The sequence below is a fragment of the Cebidichthys violaceus genome, unplaced genomic scaffold, assembly GCF_023349555.1.
Source record: "Cebidichthys violaceus isolate CVI_PGR_0920_01 unplaced genomic scaffold, fCebVio1.0.p SCAF_11, whole genome shotgun sequence".
Taxonomy (NCBI): Eukaryota; Metazoa; Chordata; class Actinopteri; order Perciformes; family Stichaeidae; genus Cebidichthys; species Cebidichthys violaceus.
The window spans coordinates 8,725,921-8,748,750 of NW_027176274.1; the positions used below are offsets into that span (position 1 = coordinate 8,725,921).

Below are 22,830 nucleotides of genomic sequence, written 5' to 3' on the forward strand. Positions count from 1 at the left end.
ACTAATGTACAACTAATCAATAGACTCAATGAAGCGGAAAAAGAGAAGCATGGAGAAATCAATCTGGGCTGGTAGTCAAGGTGAGAGAGGTACTTGCATGGTCTCTCATAAAATCAGCTGCTAGATGAAGACTGTCTGGGGCAGAGACCCAGAGGACATGGCTGGACTGTCTCTATCCCTGGTGTGGATCAATAACAGGAAGCTTGTGGGTCGGAGGTGGAGGGGCTTGACTCTAACCTGCACTGTATTTCTTGCACCATACTATACACCATAAGATTGAGGCCCAGGTTATCTTAACTCTAACACCTCCACTCTTCCTTTCACTTCAGTTTTTGTTTTTCTCTTGCTCTATTGTGATTTTTCTACGCCGGCGCAGTGCAAGAAAGTAAAAGGTTACAAAGGAGGGAATGTGTGAAACAAAAACGAAGAACATTCGTCAAGACATTTCAGAGGAGAACAACAGCCACAGCTAAAGTAATGACTCAATTTTAGTATATCTCTCACTTTGTTTTGCTATTACACTCAATCTTTGGAGAGCATTAGTCATCTGTGTGTCAGGAGAAGGATGTTATTCAAAGAAGATTTAACTTTATTTTTGCAGAAAATGCTCCATGCTGACTACAAAAGACAAGTTGAGGGAGAGAAAGTGTGAGTCTCATTTGGATTTATTCATATGAAAATAATATAACAATAATAAGAACATAACAGATATTTTAAATGCATTAAGAGGGACTGTGTTCAGTGTCAAGGTTCCTGAATAAGAGAAAAATATTTGAATTGAATGACAGGTATATGATTTGAACCACAAATTTGTTAAATTGTATTTTTTACTTGAGGGACTTCTGCAAATGAATGCAGTCATGCAAAATTACTTCTTTTGAAAAAAATGTTTTACATCTAGCGTATCATTGTAGCAATACATATTTGTGCAGATTTTAGTGATTTTTGCAGATAACTCTCCAGGAGATAACACTTGAAACATTAAAATGTTTTTTTAAAAAGACCCAGCCCATCTTCATCTTACTAACTGACTAATAAGGGTCTGTCTCACAAACATTATATTTAACTGCTTTTCTTATAACATCACGACATACTCAGCAACCTATTCCATACTTCTCCTTTAAAGGCGCATTAAGTGACATTTTTCTGCCCCATAACACAACATTACTGTGACATAGTCTAACCTGCACAACTTTACCAGACTCCCTTTCAGCTGGCTTCACAGGACATTTCACCGTCAAGCCCAAAAAGCAAACAACAATTCAGTTGTATTGTTGTATAAGTTTATATGTGTGTGTGTGTGTATATATATATATATATATATATATATATATATATATTCCCTCATCCCTAGGTGGTCTTTGCTAGTTTCTGCTGTAACAACGTGACTCCTTCTTTTGTCACTGTAGCTCTGCCAGAGACACGTCTGTGCTATTTAATTTCTTGGCTGCTAATAGAGGGCAATCCAAGTCATGTTATGCTTAACGCCCCATTTCACCTTGAACAGCACAGCACAGCAGTTCAGACCAGGTTAAGCAGAATATGTGGTCAGAACAATATGTTAATGTCTGATAAAGGGGTTTTTAAGAGTAGCCTTGGCTGGCAGGAACAGTATAGGAATGTGCTTCTGTGTAATCCTTGATTGTCAAACACTGACCTACCTACCTACGGCTCGTGTTGGTGTCAGTAAAGTGCACACAAACTGTCGGCCGGGAATCTTTATATTAACGCGACAGAAGCGGTCGTGTCCCAGGAGCCTGGAGCTGAGTGGTTAACGGGCTGATGTGCTTTAGGCCCATGAGAGGTAGCTGGCCTTGTAGTTATTATGCTGAAGTGTCAGAATTACTAATACGTGTGGGAGTCATTGACCAGAGAAACTACAAATGGCACACTTACATATCTGCCTCTTAAAAGCTGAATTAGAATAAAGGCTGTCTGGCAGATTGACGACTGGAGAACACTAAGAATGGCCCAACTGCTCATTATCATCAGGAAACCTACTTATACCACCTTTGTTCATACTAAGTTTAGCTCCAGTAATATAGTCTAAAATCACAGAAAAAAGTCTCACTTTTTCTTACTTTCCTCTGACTGAAGTGCACCTACTATTGAGTCCTTTTGTATTTTTTTCAGTGCGTAAGTACCACGTACAGGAGGTCTATTTGGTCCACTGTGCATGTGCTTAATATTCTTGTGCTTGTGGCTTTCTTCTGTATTATAATAAATTCTAGAAATTCACTCCATGCAGGGGATGTGGACAGATTACATGTGTGTGCGAGCGCAGACGCACATTCCTCGACCACCTGCCGGAAAACTAATTCAACCAAACAACCAAGCAAAGCCCCGCTGAAGCGTCAGAGAGGGGTTTGTGTCCTATTAGTCTTTGTAGAATAAATCCTCAAGTGTTATTCTCATTAATTCTGCTCTGTAGCTCTCGCTCCCTCACAGCTGGTGTCCATGTCGATGTTGTGTCAGTTACACAGTTGTTTCAATCTTTTCGATGATCTCTATCATAGACTTGGAGGGAGAGAGCAGAGAACAGTCGTCCTGATCCCAGAGGCTGCCGGGGCTGGAGTTCCCATCTGTGCTCAACTCGTCGTCCTCCTCCTCCTCCGTCTCCTCCTCGCAGGACTCCAGGTAGTGCAGACCCAACGCGTTGATGCCGGAGTCCTCGGAGCTGGACGGAGAGGAGCAGTGGTCCATTTTGGGGCCTTTTATCTTATCCACAGGGGTAGGATGTTTGTGTTCACTGTGCACTTGCTGGACCGGCTGGACCGGCTGCAAAGGTGCAGGTGCGTGTTGGGTTGGTGGTGCAGGCTTCACTGGTTGCCGAGGCTGAGTGGGTTTTTGGGGCATCTGAGGTGTAGAGGGAGCAGGTGGGGGAGGGGTGGGAGCGTGAGGAGGTTCTGGTAAGGGAGGCGGAGGGCGCTGCACGTAGCACATCTTTCCGTTGATGCGTTTGACAATGTAGTCATCCACAAACAGATCCGCAATGACGCAGTACTTGGGCGACTCCAGGTGAGGCGGGGACTGGAAGCAGGGGGCGAGTTTCAGGAAGCGCTCAGCCAGAGAGACAGACAGGTCCATGGTGTTACTGTACTCCGTCCCAACAGCTGGCACGGTTGTACTGGGCAGCTGGCACACATTGGTCATGGGCTGGTACACATACTTGCCTAAAGGGGGTAAATAAATAAAAGGATCTGATTAATTCACTGTACGCTTCCCACTCAACACCAAACTGACACATATTTCTGGAGTTGTCAGACACCAAAACAAAGCTAAAAGAAGAATGAATATTGGATCTATTATGCCTAATAATATGTTCCCCACATCAACTTAAAAGGTGATTATATGTCAGTGTTGTGTTTCCAGCTTGTTTTTCCACTGCCCCAAAGCAACTAAAAAACACTTAATGCAGGTTTAAATCAATAAAATAGTAAACTCCAATCTGGCACCATGTGGAGACATTTGGCAGGAATCCCGACAGCAACATGGAAATGCACTGTGAAAATTGTAATTAAGGCAAGCTCTGCTTTAGAAGACACAGGGAAATAAAAATACATTTTACAAGTTGTTATCCTGTGTCTCAGCCTCAATTGGTCCGTTCACTGCACTAAATACATGTCCCAAACAAAGTATTTTTGAGTCATCTGGAAACGGATAGGCCAAATAGATGACACTTGAGGGTGCATCCATCAAATCAAGTGTAAAGCCATAATGTAAAAACTGCACTTGTTGTAGCTAGGAAAGAAATATAATTGTAATATTAGTAGTTAATAAACATGTGTTTTCAGTCACGTTCGACCAAGGACAATGTTTTTGGTGCCAAGAAGTGTGGGAGGCACAAGTGAATAGCGTGTCTGTGATAACTCAGTATCTATCTACACACTGCAGCTATGGGAGCAATTTGTTGGGGTTAAGTGTCTTGCTCAAGGACACATTGACGTGAGACTAGTAGAGTAGTAGCTGAGTATCGAACCGCCAACCCTCTGATTGAAGGGCAGCCCTGCTCTCCACTTAGCCACGGTCACCCCCCCTTTCTTTAAAAATACCTGCCTTGCCACCACCATGTGAGATGCAGCTGCAGCCAGAATGTAACATAATTTAAATTGCAGGCCCTCCAGAGCAGTGCAGCAATCATTTTTGACTCTAAGGAGCTGATACAAGGCTCAACGAAAACATGACAAAATAATGTATAGGATTAAGGCCATATATACAACAATGTGGTGCTGGATTTACATCTGTATTACTAACATAATGGCTTATATGATGGTGTAATATATAGTGTCACATAAATCCTATATGAGATAAAGGCCCCAAATTTGCTCTGGAAACTGTCGTAGGCCTCCCATCTTGGCAACCCATATACTGGTGGTGATTGTGCAAAATGACTGCTCCCAAATGTTACTCATTGTTTGCAGCCCACTGCCTCCGACTCTGCGCCGTGCTGCCTGAAGAGTGCAGCTCAGATGTGTGTTTAACTCGCTCCCTGAAGAGAGAGAAACTACAGAAGATGACAGGCCTACGCATCACTTCCTCTCACTCTGTGTCCTTGTCTTTTGTCTCACAGGCTGGGGGACCCGTTCAATCAAAATCTTTTTCCAGGTTGCAGTGAAAACTTCTTCCATTTTATGGAAGTGGCTTTGTTTCACATAAAATATATTAAGCTTAATTAAAGATTTCAGTCCTGGTTGGTTTAGAATTTCTATTCGAGTGACACCATATATTTCTTCCAGGAATATCACAACAGACAAACATATCGTAATAGTGGAAATATATAAATATTGCAACACTTTTATCAGTGGGCCATAGGCTCAATTACCAGTGTGTTACCTCTTTCAGCTATAGACAGTTACTAAACAGACATTTATTTAAATGAAAATCTTCAAGATTTCCGCTTAAATCTTTATTTACTGCCCACAAGAATGGTTAAATTAATTCAGGTGACCACATCTTTATTAAGGACACAAAACTGCATCATCCACCCATGTGAAACCATTAAAAGAGGCTTAATGTCTGTATTCTTTGTGAACACAGGAGCTTATAATGATACAGACAAAAGGGGGGAACAGTAGCAGTCCTCTGTTTAATGAGACAAACTCAATGGTCCATGTTCGGAGTGAGATGAGGCCATTCAGGCAGACACGATAGTGGCAACAAATGAGAGCTAAAGCTGTAGATGGCGATGTGTACGCCATTTAGTTTTTAGCATATTACATCTAATTGCATTCATCCATCTGGAGTTGCAGATACCAAGAGCAATACTGGGGGACAGACAGATGCATGGGCAGACAACAATACAGACAGACATATGGAGCAACACAACACTTAACGCTGGTTGTCCTCAACAGCCTTGCAGAAGGAACACAGCCTGTCTGTGGATGTATATGGTGTGCGTAGAACGCAGAATTAGTTTGCAATAAATTGGAAATATTACCGTTTCCATCCCCCAGAGGACGTTGTGTTACGTGTGAGACTAATCTTACTTAGTCTAGCAAAAAGGAAAAGTGGAGAATCATCATGTTAAATAAATAAACAAATACAACTTTCTGATTCCAAATACTTGAACTGCATGCTCTAAGATGTACAGAGTTGGATTATTACAAATGCTGTACATTAACAAATACTAGTATTATAAGAAATAGTGGTAGTTACTTAAAAGACACTTTGTTTTCAGTCACTATTAATAGCATGTAGAACTACAACGACTAGTTGATTGACAGGAAATTAATCAGCGACTATTTTGATAATAAATTAATACACTTTTAATGCAAAAACGCCCCTCTCAAAAAATTATGTAACACATAACAGTAAGATGAATATTTTGGGATTTTGGACTGGATTGTGGACAAAGTAAGACATTTGAAGATGTCATTTTCACCATTTTCAGAGAAATTATAGACAAAATGATTAACAGATTTATCAAGGGAATGTTTGGAAGATGAATCGATAGTGAAAACATTTGTTTGTTTTAACCCTAATGGGATTATTTCCTTTCACACACTTTGACTATGATAATTTAAAGGTACCTTGAGAAGTTTTGACCACTAGTAGCGCTACAGAGCAATGTTTTTACAAGTGGGTTCCGGTTTTGTTTGTATCATGCTCACTTGCACGCTAACAGGAGCAATGCGGCCGAGACGGCAGAGAAGAAGACTGCAAGCCGGCATACATTAATGAACAAGGTGCACAATTGACACAAATGTTGTATGAGAGAGAAAATGCAGCGCGTTTCAGGCCTTAAGGCCATATGCACGATACTTTTTGGTGAGTTATAATAGTTTGTTTACAAGTAAACTCAAAAGGGCAGCTTTCATTTAAAATTCCTCATAAAATGTTAGTTGCTACAAGTATACAAACACTGACAGCCAGTGAACACTGTCTATGCAGCTTTAATGATATTCAGTTATACTCTATCCTGTTTCCCAGTGCTGGAGCCCTCGCATGACAATGTCGGTTGTTAAGTGGCCTCTGCCCTGTGTGTGTGTGTGTGTGTGTGTGTGTGTGTGTGTGTGTTTCTATACCAACAAAGACCAGATGTCCTCATAAAAGGGAAAACAAATTGCTAAATCCACAATACTAAGGACATTTTGCCACCTCTCACTTAGTTTAGGTTCAAGACATGAAAGGTGAGGCTGGAGTTATATTCTTTCATATAGTCAACCAATTCCATAAAAAATTAAAAGTAACAACAAATTCAATCTCTTTCACTTTATCTTTACTTTATGACTTCTTTCCCCTGTCTGTGGGTCTCAGCCACCCACCCATTTGACTTTCTAAGATGAGAATTGTTGAGCTCAATTTAAAAAAAAAGAAGCTAAAGTAATTTGTAAAACGTTACTATCATCAATGTTATCAATGTTACTTAGGGGCAATAAGAGGCGATGGTGGATTTGTAGGGCACTCTGTGGATTAATACACATTTAGTGGGCTGAGAATGTATGGCAGTAGGACAGAGTGTGTGAGATTGAATCAAAATAAACTACTGTGTCCATGTTCATGTCAATGACGGAACACGGTGCAAGAGTGTGTCTGTAATAGTTTCTGGACAGCAATGGAGGTCTATAGCACAGCGGGAAAATGGATATCACAGCACAGAAAATATTTGTTAGTAGGATCAATTCATTGTTGTTTTTTGGTCTTTTAATGAGACTGCAACATGTTGGATATTGCTGGTGATATATCTTACACTTCCTGTCCTTTTTGTTCTTTTATAGTTTGTAGTTTTCTTCCTAAAAGATAACTGGCCACAGACAGACAACATGCTGTTACAAGTCATTTCTAACCCTGCAGCAATGAAGACTGATCGAATAAAAGAAACACATCAACATCCACATCTTCTCTGCAAACTTTACACCTACCACTTTACACCTACCATCTTGCTCTGAAAAATCAGCTGCAGAGGAAACACAGGCACAATGTTTCCCACTGACAGCAGCAACAATAGACCAGAATAACATGCAGCCTCAGGGCATTTTGCACTTTGAGTAAAGCAAATGACTCCTTACTTGTTTTCTTGACTGGAAAGCCTTTCATCACATTATAATTAAGAGCCGCTGAAAGCAACAAGTTCACTGGAAACTGATGAAAGGCATTCTGGGGGATGTAGGAGATCACGGACTAGACGGGATGTAAATGAGGCAGTGGGGTACATCAAAAGAGGAAGCAGCAGCTCTTTGTTACAAAAATTTAATTATAATTTCAGGCGCCTTTTTAAAGCAGTGGAGGCGACTCTTTCCCCTACTTTTACAGTGAATTTTGTCAGTGGAAATACAAAGAAAAGTGTCTAAAGATAGCAAAATATCATAAAATGTCTATAATAAAAATGAGGGAAATTTGGGATAAATTATTCAAGCGTAGGAATCACTTAGTTTCATTTAAGTGTTGAATCACAGATAGAGAGGATGTTATATACAGCCAAAAGGGTTTTTATAAAAATATTAATTGGTAAAAATGAAGAGTTCAAGAGGTTAATGAGACAGCGGGTGGAGTGGAGGAGCTGAAGTACGAGTAGCTCCAACTCCTCTGCTCCCACCTACCTCCATCTTGCATGTGTCTCTCTCTCTCTCTCTCTCTCTCTCTCTCTCCCTCTCTCTCTCTCTCTCTCTCTCTCTGGCCTGTGGCTGGCCGACTACTGCGCAGTCTAGTTTAATACAGGAGATAGTCTCTCTGAATAATGCAGCTTGTAGCTCCTCAATGTCTCTCTCTCTCTCTACTTAAGGTTTTTTATTATCGACAAATTCAACATGTAGTGAAAATGAATTGGCATGATACACAGATTATTTCAAATTAATAACAGATTATATCAAAGCCTCAGTAGTAACTGAGTCATTAACAACCCCCTCAATTTGAGCTAAAGCCAGAAGTCTTTATGTGCAGCCTGAGCAAATCTTCTACTATAAATGCAACACACCAGTTCAAAGCAAGGTGTTGGCAAAATCAGGTGAACAAAATCATTTTAGCAGATTGTTTTCATCAACAGCTGCTGCACCCATTTGGCCAGTGGATACCGTCCGCTCAAACATCCGCTGCTCTTTGTGTTTAAATCTGTCCAAGAAGCTGCAGGCAGCCGAGGCAACAACATAAGTTTCAGGTTTCAGAGAAGGGGATGGTCTGACCCAGCATCATGGGAAACTCCTTTCCTGTTTCCCGTTTCATGCCTCCAGAGGCAAAAGGCTGTTCCTGACCTGCAGCCAGTTTGAAATTCACTGTTAAGTCTGGCATCATGGTGAAGAAATGCAACTCAGTGGACTGTTTTTCCTGTGCAGAGTGAGCATTACGCTTCAACTCCTGTAAAGGCCTTAAAGGATAGGTTTGGATTTCTTAAAGTCTGTCTCAAGGAAATACTCACATGCCCAAATGTACTTTTAAAGAATGCACTTCCTTCACAACAATCTACTCTATGGATCTACGTCTATGGCATCAATCAATTCGGTAAAAGGCATTTTTCGCAGCAGACATTGTAACTTATCATCGTAGGAAAAGCACAGGTGTTACTAATAACATTAACAATGGCTCTGTTCTGTTAGTGTCCCAATATGCCCTGACAGAGAGCCAGCAGGCACGAAAGACCCTGAAACTGAGGCAGCTAAATGGAATTCAGCCATCATTATTTTTCCAATCATTTACACCTGTGCTTCTCCAACTGTGACATGTCAAAATGTCCTCCTGTGAAAATTGTTGTTCTCTTATGCGTGATGAGCATATACACCAAACCATTTGGGTTCAACACCATGCAGGGAGAGAGAGCGTCGTGGATAAAGGTGGTGTTGTTTGCTGCCTTTTTAAAAAGACATGACCGCAACAAGGCTTTAGTCACCTGTTAGCTTGTCACAGTAAGGTAACAGTCACCAGTTAACCATTAATGAAACAATAATAATGCTACGTGGGTTTTAATATTCAAATCAATAGAGCAGACTTCTTTGAAGAAGTGACCTTGTTGCAATGAGAATATGCGTTCTAAAGCTCTGCTCAAAGATACTATGAGGCTTTATGTGAGAGAAATTAATTAAATCTTGTATTTTGTGTCTTTATAAGTGATAGTATTATGACAGACCTGAAAATAATCCTTTAAATACGTGTTGAACTTTAGTTTGGGGCTGCCCCGTTTCCAACATTGACAAACCAGCAGTTAAAGTGGTTCCCAAATATGAACATCCAATCAATCCCCTCTGGCCTATGCTAACAATGTATCGACCCTGTAATAATAGCTGAAGCTTTTTATGATTCAGCAATGCGGCAAATTTTGAATTGGTCAGCAAATCAATCAATGTAAGGCAGAGCTTTATCCACTAACCCTCCATATTCCCTTTAGAAATAGTTGTAAGCTACAGCTGCATGGTGTGACAGATGAGATGAGGAAGTCGGACAGAACGATCCCTATTTCTTGCACCTACAAGAGAAGTACACTTTATAATGTACAAAATTGGAGCCGACAGAGAACAAGCAGACTGACAAGACTGTTCAGGACTCATTAGACTCGGTTAGACTTTCTTAATGAGTAATTCATTGCTCTGCCTGGTAATTGTAATCAGTTAGCAGAGGATAAAAAGAGAGAAAAAAATATTCAGACCAGGTGGTTCCAGCGTTGCTGTGAGCAGAAGCTCTCATCAGACATGACATAATGGCGGTGACACTAAACATAGCTAATTACTACTGAGAGGCTTGGACTGATGTTGTCACCAGCTGGGAACACTGCCTCCACATACATCCAATTCCAGTTTTCCCAATTTCCTCAGCCAAAGGTTTAACAAAGCTATAACTGAGTGGAAACCACTGGAAGGCCGCCAAAGCATCACTTTCTAGACGGAAAATGAAGTCTGGAAGCAGCAAATGAGAGGAAGACCACCTGAAAATGTTTCGCTTGCAACGGCACGTAGGACATAGGAAAAGCCAGACATTAAGTCACAGGTAATCGCTGCTCCACAGGTACGATAATGGAAATAATTTGTGTTTGAGAATTCAAATGCTGTGCCAAAGTCTCACTACACATTGACCTTTTGTATTTGTTTGCCTGGAAACCGATTAAAAATGTAATTAAAAAAGCAGTCTAGCAAGGGTCCCTGTGGTGAATGCACAATTATCAGCCTCAGAACAAGTTTATACTCCAGACGACAGTCAAAGGAGCGTTTAAAATGAAAAACTGACGAGATAAGGGGCGTTACAACATTTCACTCTTTTGCATCCAGCACTATTATGTATTAGCTAGAAAGGACGGAGTGAGCTAGGGACAGCGGGCGGGCATTGCATGCAGAAGCACGCTGCTATACTTTTCTCACTGGGTGCTCTGTTTCTGCCTGATTCAGCAGTCTAAGCTGGTTTATTCTCCCTGTGGTGCATGAGTGTCCTGCAAGGGGAACCTGCAAATTACAGTGGACAGAGATGTGAAGGTGAGAATCTCCTTCATGACGTTGCCGGCTTTTTCTAGCCTGAATCAAATAGTGGGGACAAAGTGCTCCATGTCCATTGTGCAGCACATCCTCAGCTTGGGAGATGCATATTTCAAAGCAGAAAGGAGGAGCAAGACTAAATGTTTACAAATGATGTAACATTACACAGGCTTTGCTGAGAAACATAAATCTCAGTTGTGGCTCATCATAAACACCAGAAAGTTATTTCAAATCACTGGGCTCATTCTGGACAGAGGCAGGCCATCTAAATCCAATGATTACATGGCAAAGATTACAATGTGACTCGTGCACTTGCACACTATAAGCCCCCGCCTAAACGGTGCAGAGTGGAGGGTGATTGTGTTTCACACTGATCTGAGGATTTTCAGAGCAGCCAGAGATGGGATAAATTAGGGCAGCACAAAGAGACGGACATCCTGTCAGGTTCAGGCACAGCTATTGTGGTTCTGCGGTGGTGTGGAAGTGGCAGGTTGAGAAAGGCTCAAACGGAGTCTAAGAGGTGGTGAAAATGCCACCAACACCTCACAGAGAGAGAAAAGAAAATTCTCCATGTTTGAGTGGAGCTGCTACCATGTACTACATTACCAACACAATCAATTCAACAGTCAAGATAAATGATATTGATCACAATGTGGTAATACTATTGAGTTAAGTTAACATTATCAAATATTTGGCCTGAAACTGAAGAATATCAGCTGATGAACTTGATTAACGGCTCGACTTTTTCTGAACATGGGATGAATTTACTTTAAAGGATGATGCTAATGATATTCATTTTTCTTCTTGTTGTCATATAAAGACAAAAGCAGTCTGTTAACCTTTCAGTACTTTCCAACACCCCAGCTCATTCTTTCTTATGGAAAATGTAAATCTTTAAGTTTGGGTCCCAACTATGCACTTTCATTTATAAAACATGCAACAAAAATATTTTCCTAAAACAGCTGGGCACTTTAGTTTTTCGCAAACATTACTCAAACAGGAATACATATTGCATTTGTTGGGGACTATTTTCAACTGTGGATTAATACACATTTGGTGCTTTAGTGTATTCACTGCACTTGGATTGTGTATGTGGGATTGGCTCATAATAAACTCCATGTTCACAGTGATGTGAAACAATGTGCTTAAAATAGGAGAGGAATACGATACATCAGGTTTTGGCAACACTTCTTAGTAGAAAAAAATGAATTGTTGTTTTTTTGTCTTTTACTGGATTTGAGACATTAGGAAATATATCACAAGACATATTCTTAAAAGCAGAAATGAAAGTGATGTCACTTGTTTTAAGTATCTCCATTAACAGTGAAGTAAAGGAAGGCTGATTTAATCAAATTGATTAGATTTAATTTATGTGCACTTCTTTTGATGGTTTTACATAATATACCCTCTCTCATATTTAGGATGCAAGACACACATATGCATTCATAACAGGCTAGCATAATGCTACAGTATAAGCCATAGGCCTACTTGGAGTGCAATACAGTTAAATTGGAAGACACTGGAATACCAAAAAAATGTGCATTATTTTAGTTGTTCAAGTGTTTTCCACTCCTAAATACCTTTAACATTGAATGTTATCATTAACATGCACTTCCAGAAAGATAATTCAACTCAACATCTTCATACTGATAATAATCTGTGCTTTTTAACTTTAACGCAACATTACAACTGACAGTTAAAGATTCAAGCAATATAGAAATATAGGAGGGCTGCATTAATTAAATCTGTTTTCGTCACTACATGTCCATGGCCTGCACTGAACTACAGCATACTGTATCACGACAGTTTGGGCTGTAAAAAAAAATGAACACAAATAAAATCAAAACAGTCAAAACAAATCCAGTGGAATAGAATTTAACACCAGGACGCTGAAACATCTATTTCCCTGCTTCTGAATTTGACAGCCTCCACTGTTTCGACTACACACACTATTGAATACTAGGGCGTCTCTTCGAATGTCTCGGATCAAGGATAATGATGACTCTAAAAATGTGACCTCTATATTATTGCAAAGAAGACAAAACCAGACTCTAAAATATGTTTGGAAGTTTTACCAAAAATGTGAATAGCGCCACCGAGGCAGCAAAATGTTCACTCTGAGCGCGTCAATATCGAGTTCATATCTGCTACATTTTGTCCTTTTTTTTTTTTTAGAAACAGTGAACTGATGCTCCTGCGTTCTCAACAAGGCAATGTCAACCAGCATATTTTAGCCACCACAGTGAGAGATTCCTAGCAATACAGAAAGCTATTAAACCACGTAAACAAACTTACAGTGACACCAGCCCAAGTGGCAGCACCAGTGCAGCTTGAAGCACTTCCCGTGGCTGTGGGTAGCGCAGATGGAGAGCCCATCGCAAGGCAGGAAGTCTGGTCTCCCCGCGCAGCTCTTAGCCAAAGCCTGCGCCTCGTCCAACTTCTCACTCTTCTGACACTTCTGTGCTCGCGAGGCGGCCATGCCAACATTTCCTGTATCCCCCAAAAAGAAGAAGCTTCGTCCGAGTGAACTACAACATTACCGTGAGGGACCGAGTCACGTTTTTTTTTTTTTTACGTTCCACGCAGCCCAGGAAGCCTCTCAACTCGGGGACGGACGTGAAAGGCGGTGCTGGATCTCTGAATCCAGAGCAGCCGGGTTAATGCTCATGCAAAGCGTTGAAACATGACCTTGTAAAAGTGAAAGGGCGTCAATTAGCTTCGTGTAATCTGACATTCAAAGCCTCCCGTGGTCGCGAGCCGCACGTCTCTCCATCCTCCCCTCGCGTCGGGAAGCTCCTCTGTGAAAAGCTGGTGACGCGCGTACGGAACTACGGCGCGCATCTGAACTTCATCACACGACGGGAGGAGTCCACCAACACAAAGCCAGCTGCTCTGCGCACTTCAAACACACATCCAGGCTTTCATCGGCGCCTTTAAAACTTCAAAACAGCAGGCTCTTGATCTGAAAGAAATATTCCAGTCCATCCGAGTACTATTCTCAAATAGGCTACATTTTGTGAATAGGTGCTTATTATATAATCTTGGTAATATTTCACAGTCATATCGATTCATTCATTAATCCCGACTTTTTGTGTGATCATGCATTGACCTGCTTTTAAACAACTAAAGGTTCAGAAATAGTGTATTTGCAGACAAAATGGAGCATCATGTTTAATCCAGCTGCTGAGTTTGGGGCCGCTAGATGGCAACCTCAACATCTACTCATTGCTGAGGTGTGAGATTTCTTTGGGAGTGAGCCAATCATTTATATAAAAGCAGTTTAGCTTTTGAGTGTCTCCCTCAGTTCCCCTCTGTCACCACTCCAGCTGAGTCAGCAGAAAACAAAACAGAAACCCGAGACACACTGCAGGAAGCGGAAGTTTTAATTTATTCTTCTCCACAACAGATTGTTTGACTGATGAAACAGATCAAATGAAATGGCACACGCATGCACCTGAATAACAAGCCAACATATGTGTACCAGATTCACACAAACATGACTGTATAAATCACACAGAAAATACATAAATCTATAACAGGTGTTTATCGAGGTATCAGGCGGTAGATTTAGAGATTATTATTCTAATTCACTCCGATGTAATGCAACACATCCAATTGTTGTAAAGCTTGTCATCTTGAAGTATATTGTAAGGTGTGTCTATTATTTTGAGCACCCACCATTTACATACAGGAGAATACGTAAAGAAACAGATAAGGCTGAAGAGACAATTTCATCCATAATCACATTATAGAAAAAGATCAGCATTATTACAAAGCACAATATAAGTGCAGTTCATTAACCGCTCATCATCACAGTATAAGGCCCTCATTATTAAAGTGAATAAAGAGATTAAAGCTGACATGTTTGAGTTTTAAAGCTGGCTATGGAGTTTCTTGATGACGTCCCTCCACATGTGGACAGGTGGGCTGCCACTGGCCACCAGCCTCCTGAGGAGTCTGCAGGGCTGCAGGTAGGGCACATCAGGGTGAGCCTGGTGGTAGTGCTCCAGCCTCTCCAGGACCTTTGCCAGCCCCACCATGCTGGCGTAGAACATGGGACCTCCCCGGTGCCTGGGCCAGCCGTAGCCAAACACATAGATGACATCGATGTCTTCGGGTCCTGCAGCTATTCCGTCCTCCAGGATGCGGAAGCCCTCGTTGATTAGGGAATAGAGGCAGCGCTCCAGCACCTCCTGGTGGTTTATGCTGCGTGCCACCAGGCCGTGCCGGGCTCGGTACTGCTCCAGAAAGCTGTGCATCCAGGGGTCGGATCTGGCCACCCGACTGCCGGGTTTATCATACTGGTACCATCCCCGGCCTGTTTTTTGGCCAAACCGTCCCTGCTCACAGACCAGGTCTCCAATGGGGCTGTACCTGTAGCCTTTTCGGATTCTAGCTGATGGCCCAGATGCCTCTCCAGGCTCTGCTAGCCCGGCTTCCTTCCTGGTTCTCCAGGCCACATCGAGCCCAGAGAGGTCGGACACTTTGAACACACCCATGGGAAAACCAAACTCCTCCAGCGCTCGATCTACCAACTCAGGTGTAGCTCCCTCCTCCAACAGGAAGGAAGCTTGTTCGACGTATAGCCTCAGCATGCGGTTCCCCACAAAGCCTCTGCAGTTGCCAACTGCCACACTGGCTTTGCCCATTTTCTTTCCCAGTTGCATGGCAGTGGCCACGGCTTGGGGAGAGGACCGTGGCCCATACACCACCTCCAGCAGCTTCATGACATGGGCTGGGGCAAAGAAGTGCATCCCGACCACCAGCTCCGGGTTAGGGGTTTCAGAGGCCAGCTGGTCCACATCTAGTCCAGAAGTGTTGGTGCACAGAAGAGTTCCTGGTTTGCAAACAGCAGTCAGCTGCTTGAATACTTCTATCTTCAGGGCCATGTCCTCAAACACAGCCTCGATGACCAGGTCGACGTTGGCTGCAGCCTGGATGCTCTGGTTATAACTGATCAAACCAAGTGCAGGAACCCCCCCAGATCGCTTAGCTCCCCGCTCCAACATGCTAGACATCGCCTGCTTTGCCTCCATCAACTGCTTCTCCTGGGTCTCAATGGCAACCACAGACAACCCTGTCTGAGCCAGGGCCACTGCTATGCCTCTCCCCATGGTGCCGAGACCTTTGAAGACAAAATGACATGGTGACGACACAAATATTGCCTCAGAATCGTCAGTTACACATATCACAGACAAAATTACAGTATATACAAGTTTATCTCACAGAAATGATAGCTTTAGTGCATTCTACACAATGCTAGACTGTAAATAGTTTTAGCCTGGGAGCATTAAGTTTTTCCAAAGCATGCAATATTAATGCACAAGCTGCAGAGCTTCACATATCCAGGTTGTCATGCAGCCAATCCTCCCTGCAGGGAAGAGCTGGTTCATCCATTTACACTCAGCTGAACTATAAACCAGGGCTTAGTTTCCATAGGCAACATGAATTTGGAAAGGCTACACAGCTAGCTTGATGAGTGAACGTGCTTGTGCTTATTGAAAGCTCGGACAAACAGAGATTAAAAGTCCAAAGCTCTTACCAATGACAGCTGCTTTATTTACGGGCCTGGGCTTGCTTGTGTCCCAGCTGGCTCCACTGGGCATCCTCCACCTGCCAACGGCTCTCTGAGCAAAGAACATGTACTGCAGGGCACGGGCCTGGCCTGAGGTTAAGAGAGTGGCCATCAGCTCTTTCTCCCGCTCCATGCCCTGAGTGTACGGCAGGGTGGCAGCCGCCCGCACCGCCTGGACACATGCAACCGGCGCTATAGCTCCACGGGCACTCTGACGCACCTTCTGCATCACCTCCTCAAACAGAGCATCCAAATCAGACGGGCGTGGACACGGATAAGTACTGATACGACGGCCATCCAGTGACTGACCTGGAATAGAAACATGGAAGAACCATGACTCCAGAGGAATTGTCTTTTTACATACAGTCCTCTGAATTTTGCTAAAAGTAAATCACAAAATTGACTCTGTAATGACATTTTTTATACATGCTCACCTACATAATTTTATTTTCTAAACTGTAAAGCGCTTCCTAGTTTCCATTAGTACAGCTTTTTTCCACTTTATCCAATTTGTCGGCCAGCACTCAGTCTGCGTATAATTGGCCACTCAATCACAAAATACCCCCAGTAGCTTATAAGAGCAGAATGATTTGAAAGACCATTTCCAGCATAACTGGAAGGACTCCAGTGCCAGTGCACTGTTACAGTTCACTTTGAATAACACCAATCTAAAACTTAATGAAAAGCAACAATTTGGTTCTGGGCAAAATAGTTGGAAAATGTCTAATGGGAGGGGGGAATATTTGTGATGCTCAGGCCTGCGAGCAATCGTACAATTCTGGAGCAATTATCTAGATGAAATTACATGAGAGAATTTTAAATTAGAGCCTAAAAACTTTACAACACAAACTTCCTGCTTGCTGGGATTTAAGCCTGCAAACAATGAGAATGAAGAAGAAGGCCACTCTGCTAAAACCTTGTTAAAAGCATCTTAATACCCATTTCTGTCTCCCCTGATGAATACATGGGACAGTAGTCAGAATCCTTCATAGCTCCACTGAATTACACTCAGCTGAGGGTCTAGGCCAGAATCTGGGTCACCATGGCAAAGCTTAAAAGGAAGAGCAGCCATATCAGATCTGTTGTCTCCACTTAGTCCAATTACTTAAAATTGTGCCTTATAAAGTCAGTATCAATATATCCGGAAGAAGAATGAATGGTCAGTTAAAAGTACATTCTGGAAAGTCAATGAGATGCTGTGTGGCAGAGCAATGTGATAACGATGTACTTCAGGAGGGCATTATTGCAGCAGTTAATCTGTAAATGGTTGAGCTGTGTCGATGGATTTGTTGTGCAGCGGGTGGAAAGCCTGGTCGTCCTGACAGATGTAGAGGGCAGATGTTGCAACTACTGGGGCAAAAACGTTAATCTCGTCACCAGCAGAGACTTGAATCTGTGCATGTGTGGGGTGTGTGCGTGTATCAGCCCACACACGCGTCAGTTCAAATGTGTTTTTGCCTACATACACCCATGTGCCAGCTTTACTGCTGTGTAGTGTTTTATGAATTGCATGTATGGATGTGACAGACTAAATTGTTCTGCGCTGGTTGACTCACCAGCCGTGCATCTCAATGTCACCAACATTCACACGATTTATTTGTATATTTAGACACACGTTTCCTGTCCCAATTCAACACGCCTGCTAATCAGTATCGGAGTATCCGTAAGTCTCCACAGATTTCAGTCCTATCTCCTCAAATCTCCCATCGTGTATACTGTTGGCTTCTCTGTGTGACTCACTCTAAGCCTCAGCGTTACAAACACTCACTTGCTCACCCACTCAAAGTCATTTTGGCAGTGTTGAGTTGGGGGGGGAGCATTTGTAAAAAGCACAAGACTTCAATCATCTTTTGATTGTGATATGTTTTACAGACAAGCCTGGAGACTACTGTTGCCATTTTGCAAAGACGTAGTGAGATCGTTTGCTATTAGGCACGAGCTAACAGGTTTCATACTAACTTAAATGTCTTAGTGATGAGCTGAGCTAGCAACAAACTGAAAAGGATGACATACATCTCTGAAACAATAAACTGGCTACCTACGATATAGTCATAAAAACATCCTCTCATGAACATTTCATGCATGTGTGTACAACCAAGACTCTACTAAGACAAGACTAACAAGTTACTCCTACCCCTCATTTAATCTGACAATGTAAACATACAGTACATAAATCACACACCAGAGTGGGTGGTATGTGTATTAGTTCACAAAACCACTTACAGAAATAGTTTGACATTACGCAAATTCACTTTCTTGCCGAGGGTTGGATGAGATGTTCAAAAGCACTCTCATATCTAAAGGTTAAACAGAAAGCTAAAATGCTTAAATGTTTTACTTTTCATTTCAATTGAACCTACTAGTGTTATCTGTCAGTATTATAACGTAGCATGTAGCAAATATGAATGGATTAGCCTTTACACAGACTGTGAAATCATCCTTGGTAAACTGTAGGGACATGGCACACTTTAACGATCCATTCAGTGGGTAAATGATTCTGATTCTCGTGCACGGAGAAATCTTCATCCCCCTAAATGAATGGCGAGGGCCTGTTATTAATATTCTAGGAAAGTTTGTCCCTTTTCGCCCTTCTGAATAATACAGCAAAAGCAGTGAAGACATCAGAGCACATCTGACAGAGCCATGAAACATTTATGTCTTCTGTGGTGGAGGATCTGCCTGCCGTGTTTTCTGCTTCCTTTGACTTCCACAAACCTACATGTTGACACTGCTTGATGTTGGACTTGCCCAAAATAACTGCACTGGGAAGAATTTTTCTTCCTTTCACTCAGTCCAATTTTTAAACTGAAGAGAGTGGATTTTATACCTTGTGCTATCCGTTTCCTGTGTCTCACCTGCAACACTCAGGGCAAACTTCACAGCCACGTCAACAATGTTGTGATCAGTAACCTGATCCACGATGCCAAGTTGCAGTGCCTCAGTGGCAGTCACATGGCGGCCTGTGGGAGACATGAAGGGCATCAAAGGTCTATCTGGGTGACATGTGACATTTCAAATTATTAGATAAGGAATAACGAGCCATCCAGTCACTGTAAAATCCCCGGTTGGATTCTGACATTTATCAAACAATGACACAAACATAATCTTAAAAATTATGAAGAACTACAATCTGAATTAATTTATTAAGAACATTTTCAGAACAGAGCAGTGAATCACAGAAAAGGCTTCTGTAGTGGTAAGCGTGGTAAAACTAAACACATGCTGACCTCTGCTGGTCATCAGAGTAAACTACCAATCTCTACATAATAGCAGCTGGACTCTTGTGTACATGGTTCATGTACACCAGGGGTTCTTAACCTTTTTGACCTCGGGGCCCAACTTTTCAAGTACAAAGTGGCCTGGGGCCCATTCAAATATTAACACTGTATTGGTTTAACTAATTGTTCTCACTTTTGGTTTGATTTGTATTCAATAACTAAATCAAATTCACTTACAGTTTAACAAGCAAAAACCTTGTCAAATAAATGACATGATACAATGTGATCATCACATTTATTTATCATGTGTATGTAAACCTGCATACAACAAGACGCCCTAACAATTCATGGAACAAATCAAGCTAATACAAGAACAAATTTAAAGGCTCAACTCAGGCTTATTAACACAAAAATTACTAATAATTAGGTTTTACTACAGAAAAAAAGGAGGGACTCTCAAAAAAACTGAGAAAAAAATGGAAATTTGATAAATAAATAATGTGTGGTAATAAAATATACACATTCAAAATAATAAGTTTCAAATTAAATAAACTGTAAATAGAATTTAAATAAAGTGCAAATACAAATATAGCTTTATAATCTGCAAATTATATGCTTCAGCAGTCTTCACTTTTGCATGGCAGAACCAAAATTTGTTCTTCATATCTGTGACAAATGAACAATAACACCAGTCACAACAGTCCACACACTGGGCTCTCGGCTCTGCCACGTTACCTCCGTTCACAAAGCCATACTTAATGAAGTCAGGATTGTAAATTTAGACTTTTGGGGGGGTTTGGCACCACTATCGTCTTAATTTTTTGTGGGGGGGATGTTTTATTTAAAGGGCTGTTTAGGTAGTCAACAAAAAACTAAGTACCTGACACACAAACTTGGGTAGCAATTTTAATTCTAATCATTTTCTGGAGGTTCAAATTGCCGGGGTCAAATTGACCCCAGGATAAAAGGTGTTAGTAAATTTGAAGGTAACCGGAGAGTTAAATGTTTCAGAAATCAATGTTGAGATGTTTTATATGTCAGTAATGAGTTGGAATAAAGTTGACTAAAGAGTTGAAACACAGAGGCGGGTGATAATTTATATTTTATGATTTATAAACAGTCAAACCAGACGGGGTCAATTTTGACCCCAGAGGACAACAGGTGTGATTATGTGCTGCCATTAGAAAAATTCAAATGATTAAAAAACAGCATTCTCACTAAACTTTGATATATACCTCTCTGTGATAAGTCAAATAGTCAAAATAATATTAAGTCAAAATAATTAATTGTTTTATTTTATTTTCACTCAAAAACAGGGTGTACTTTTATGTGAACAAGGTCTATTGGCCCTAAATTCCAAAACGAGGTGAAAAATGTGTGGTAATGGGTTGGACTGAAGTAAGACTAAAGGTGTAAAAAAGAATTGATTGACAATTTATACTTTAAGCTATAACAGTCAAACCAGGCGGGGTCATTTTTTACCCCAGAGGACAAAAGATGTATGGCAATCGGGAGGACTTAAACAACTGACTGACGCATTACAGCCACCAAGTGGTGGGAAGCTATATTGTAACTGAGCGTCTCATGGATAACAGTAATATCTCTGGCGTCTTCAATTGATAACCTATGCGGTCCCGCGGCCCTCGCGGCCCACAGGTGCAAAACTGAAAGTTTTTTGCGGCCCTCTAGGTGGCACTCACGGCCCAATAGTGGGCCGCGGCCCCATGGTTCAGTTAATGTTAATAATTGATTTTCAGAACTATAATATAAAGTGTTGTCTGCACGAAGTACAACTAAAACATGACAAAATGTGGGTGCACAAACAGAACCCTGGAAGAAAAACAGACCAAGATATAGCTTTATATTTATTGATACTTCCTTTTATCTGATTTGGTACTTTAAAAACGGGTTTAAACTTCTACCATCAGCTCTGTAATAGTCAGGCAAGGTTAACCTGTCTTTGCTACCTGTGGTGATGAGGTTTAAGGCTGCTGGGACCCCGATGAGCCTTGGCAGCCGTTGGGATCCTCCTGCAGCTGGCAGCAGACCCAGAGTCACCTCTGGAAGACCCAGTTTGGCCTGAAAGGACACAAAGTTTGATGAATAGGAGGTGCTGATCAGTGTGGGTTTTTCATGACATTCATAGAGACAGCTTTAGTAAATACATTACATTGGTTATAACATGGAAAATGTCCTTTTACATCACAAAAATGTAAACAGGGCTGTGTTTTGTACTTTGAAATGACTCTGGAAACATAACAATTACATTTACACAGTCACTCTGTAACATGCAAGACAACACTGTCAGTTCGACACTGACCTGAAGAGACAGACAGAGATATGAAGCATGGACTAACTTTAGAGTGCGCGATTCGATAATGACAGCCAAGTGCCAGCTCAAGGCCTCCGCCAAAAGCGCCCCCCTCGATGGCTGCCACCACCGGCTTGTTCGCAGCCTCGATGGAGTGGATCATCGGTATCAGCGGAGGTCCGGACATTTTTGTCGCAAACTCCTTGATGTCCGCCCCTGTTTTGCAAAATTGAATTCATGCTGTTACCAGGGGTTCAAACTTTAAGAGATAAACAAATCATTGTAATAAGAAGTGCATCTGATTCCACAAAGATGTTTGCTTCTGGATGTTGATTTTGAGAGAATAACCTAGACATTTTCTTCAATACTTCATGTTTATTGAGTTTGTTAAATAACACATATATCCACATTTGATTTAATAAACAAACTATTTCAGGTTATTTAAACAAGCCTCCTGATTATTTATTTTTCATTACGTCATATGATTCTTGCTCTATCAGCACCGTGTGAATGTATCTATGTAAATGCTGTGCTCGCATGTTTTTGATTAAATCCTGTGCAATTGTATGTGAAATAAGGGTAGTCATATCCTCTCCCGTTTCTTCCCTCCATAGTTGCTTCCAGGCTGAAGCATATCCCATAAATAACCACAAAAATCTGTAGTTGTAGTAAAAACAAAAGCCCTCAAGCATTTGCATTAGTTTAATTAGGGATATTTGTTATATTACAATTGAAAGTAGTACAGAAAAACACAATTTTAACACATTTTTGTCTCCCAAAATAATAAGATGTTTTAAATGTAATAGACGCCGATATTAAAGTTCATTCTAATTCAAG

At 41.5% G+C, this 22,830-nt stretch overlaps 2 protein-coding genes across 2 annotated transcripts in view; both read right to left on the reverse strand.

Moving 5' to 3' along the window:
• Nucleotides 1-647: 647 nt before the first annotated feature.
• zgc:162707 (UPF0524 protein C3orf70 homolog B) lies at nucleotides 648-13,710 on the reverse strand. Its single transcript, XM_068703423.1, has 2 exons — nucleotides 13,185-13,710; nucleotides 648-3,173 (listed from the first exon to the last, which is right to left on the reverse strand). Exons 1-2 carry the CDS (start codon nucleotides 13,366-13,368, stop codon nucleotides 2,476-2,478), a joined length of 882 nt encoding a protein of 293 aa, XP_068559524.1. The 5' UTR covers nucleotides 13,369-13,710; the 3' UTR covers nucleotides 648-2,475.
• A 544-nt stretch (nucleotides 13,711-14,254) lies between these two features.
• The window catches only part of ehhadh (enoyl-CoA, hydratase/3-hydroxyacyl CoA dehydrogenase), a 9,952-nt gene continuing 1,376 nt past the window's right edge, over nucleotides 14,255-22,830 (reverse strand). The window contains exons 3-7 of the mRNA XM_068703438.1: nucleotides 22,040-22,209; nucleotides 21,650-21,761; nucleotides 19,320-19,424; nucleotides 16,432-16,773; nucleotides 14,255-16,014 (exon numbers count right to left, since the gene is read on the reverse strand). Coding sequence (XP_068559539.1) covers nucleotides 14,762-16,014; nucleotides 16,432-16,773; nucleotides 19,320-19,424; nucleotides 21,650-21,761; nucleotides 22,040-22,209 — 1,982 coding nt within the window. The 3' untranslated portion in view covers nucleotides 14,255-14,761. The remainder of the gene's footprint in view (nucleotides 16,015-16,431; nucleotides 16,774-19,319; nucleotides 19,425-21,649; nucleotides 21,762-22,039; nucleotides 22,210-22,830) is intronic.

Excerpts from the sequence above, each read along its gene's own strand:
- zgc:162707 (XM_068703423.1), bottom strand. The coding sequence starts at position 13,368 with ATGGCCGCCTCGCGAGCACAGAAGTGTCAGAAGAGTGAGAAGTTGGAC. Across the intron at positions 3,174-13,184 it reads CCACTTGGGCTGGTGTCACT|GCAAGTATGTGTACCAGCCC; the intron begins GTAAGTTTGTTT and ends TACCCCCTTTAG.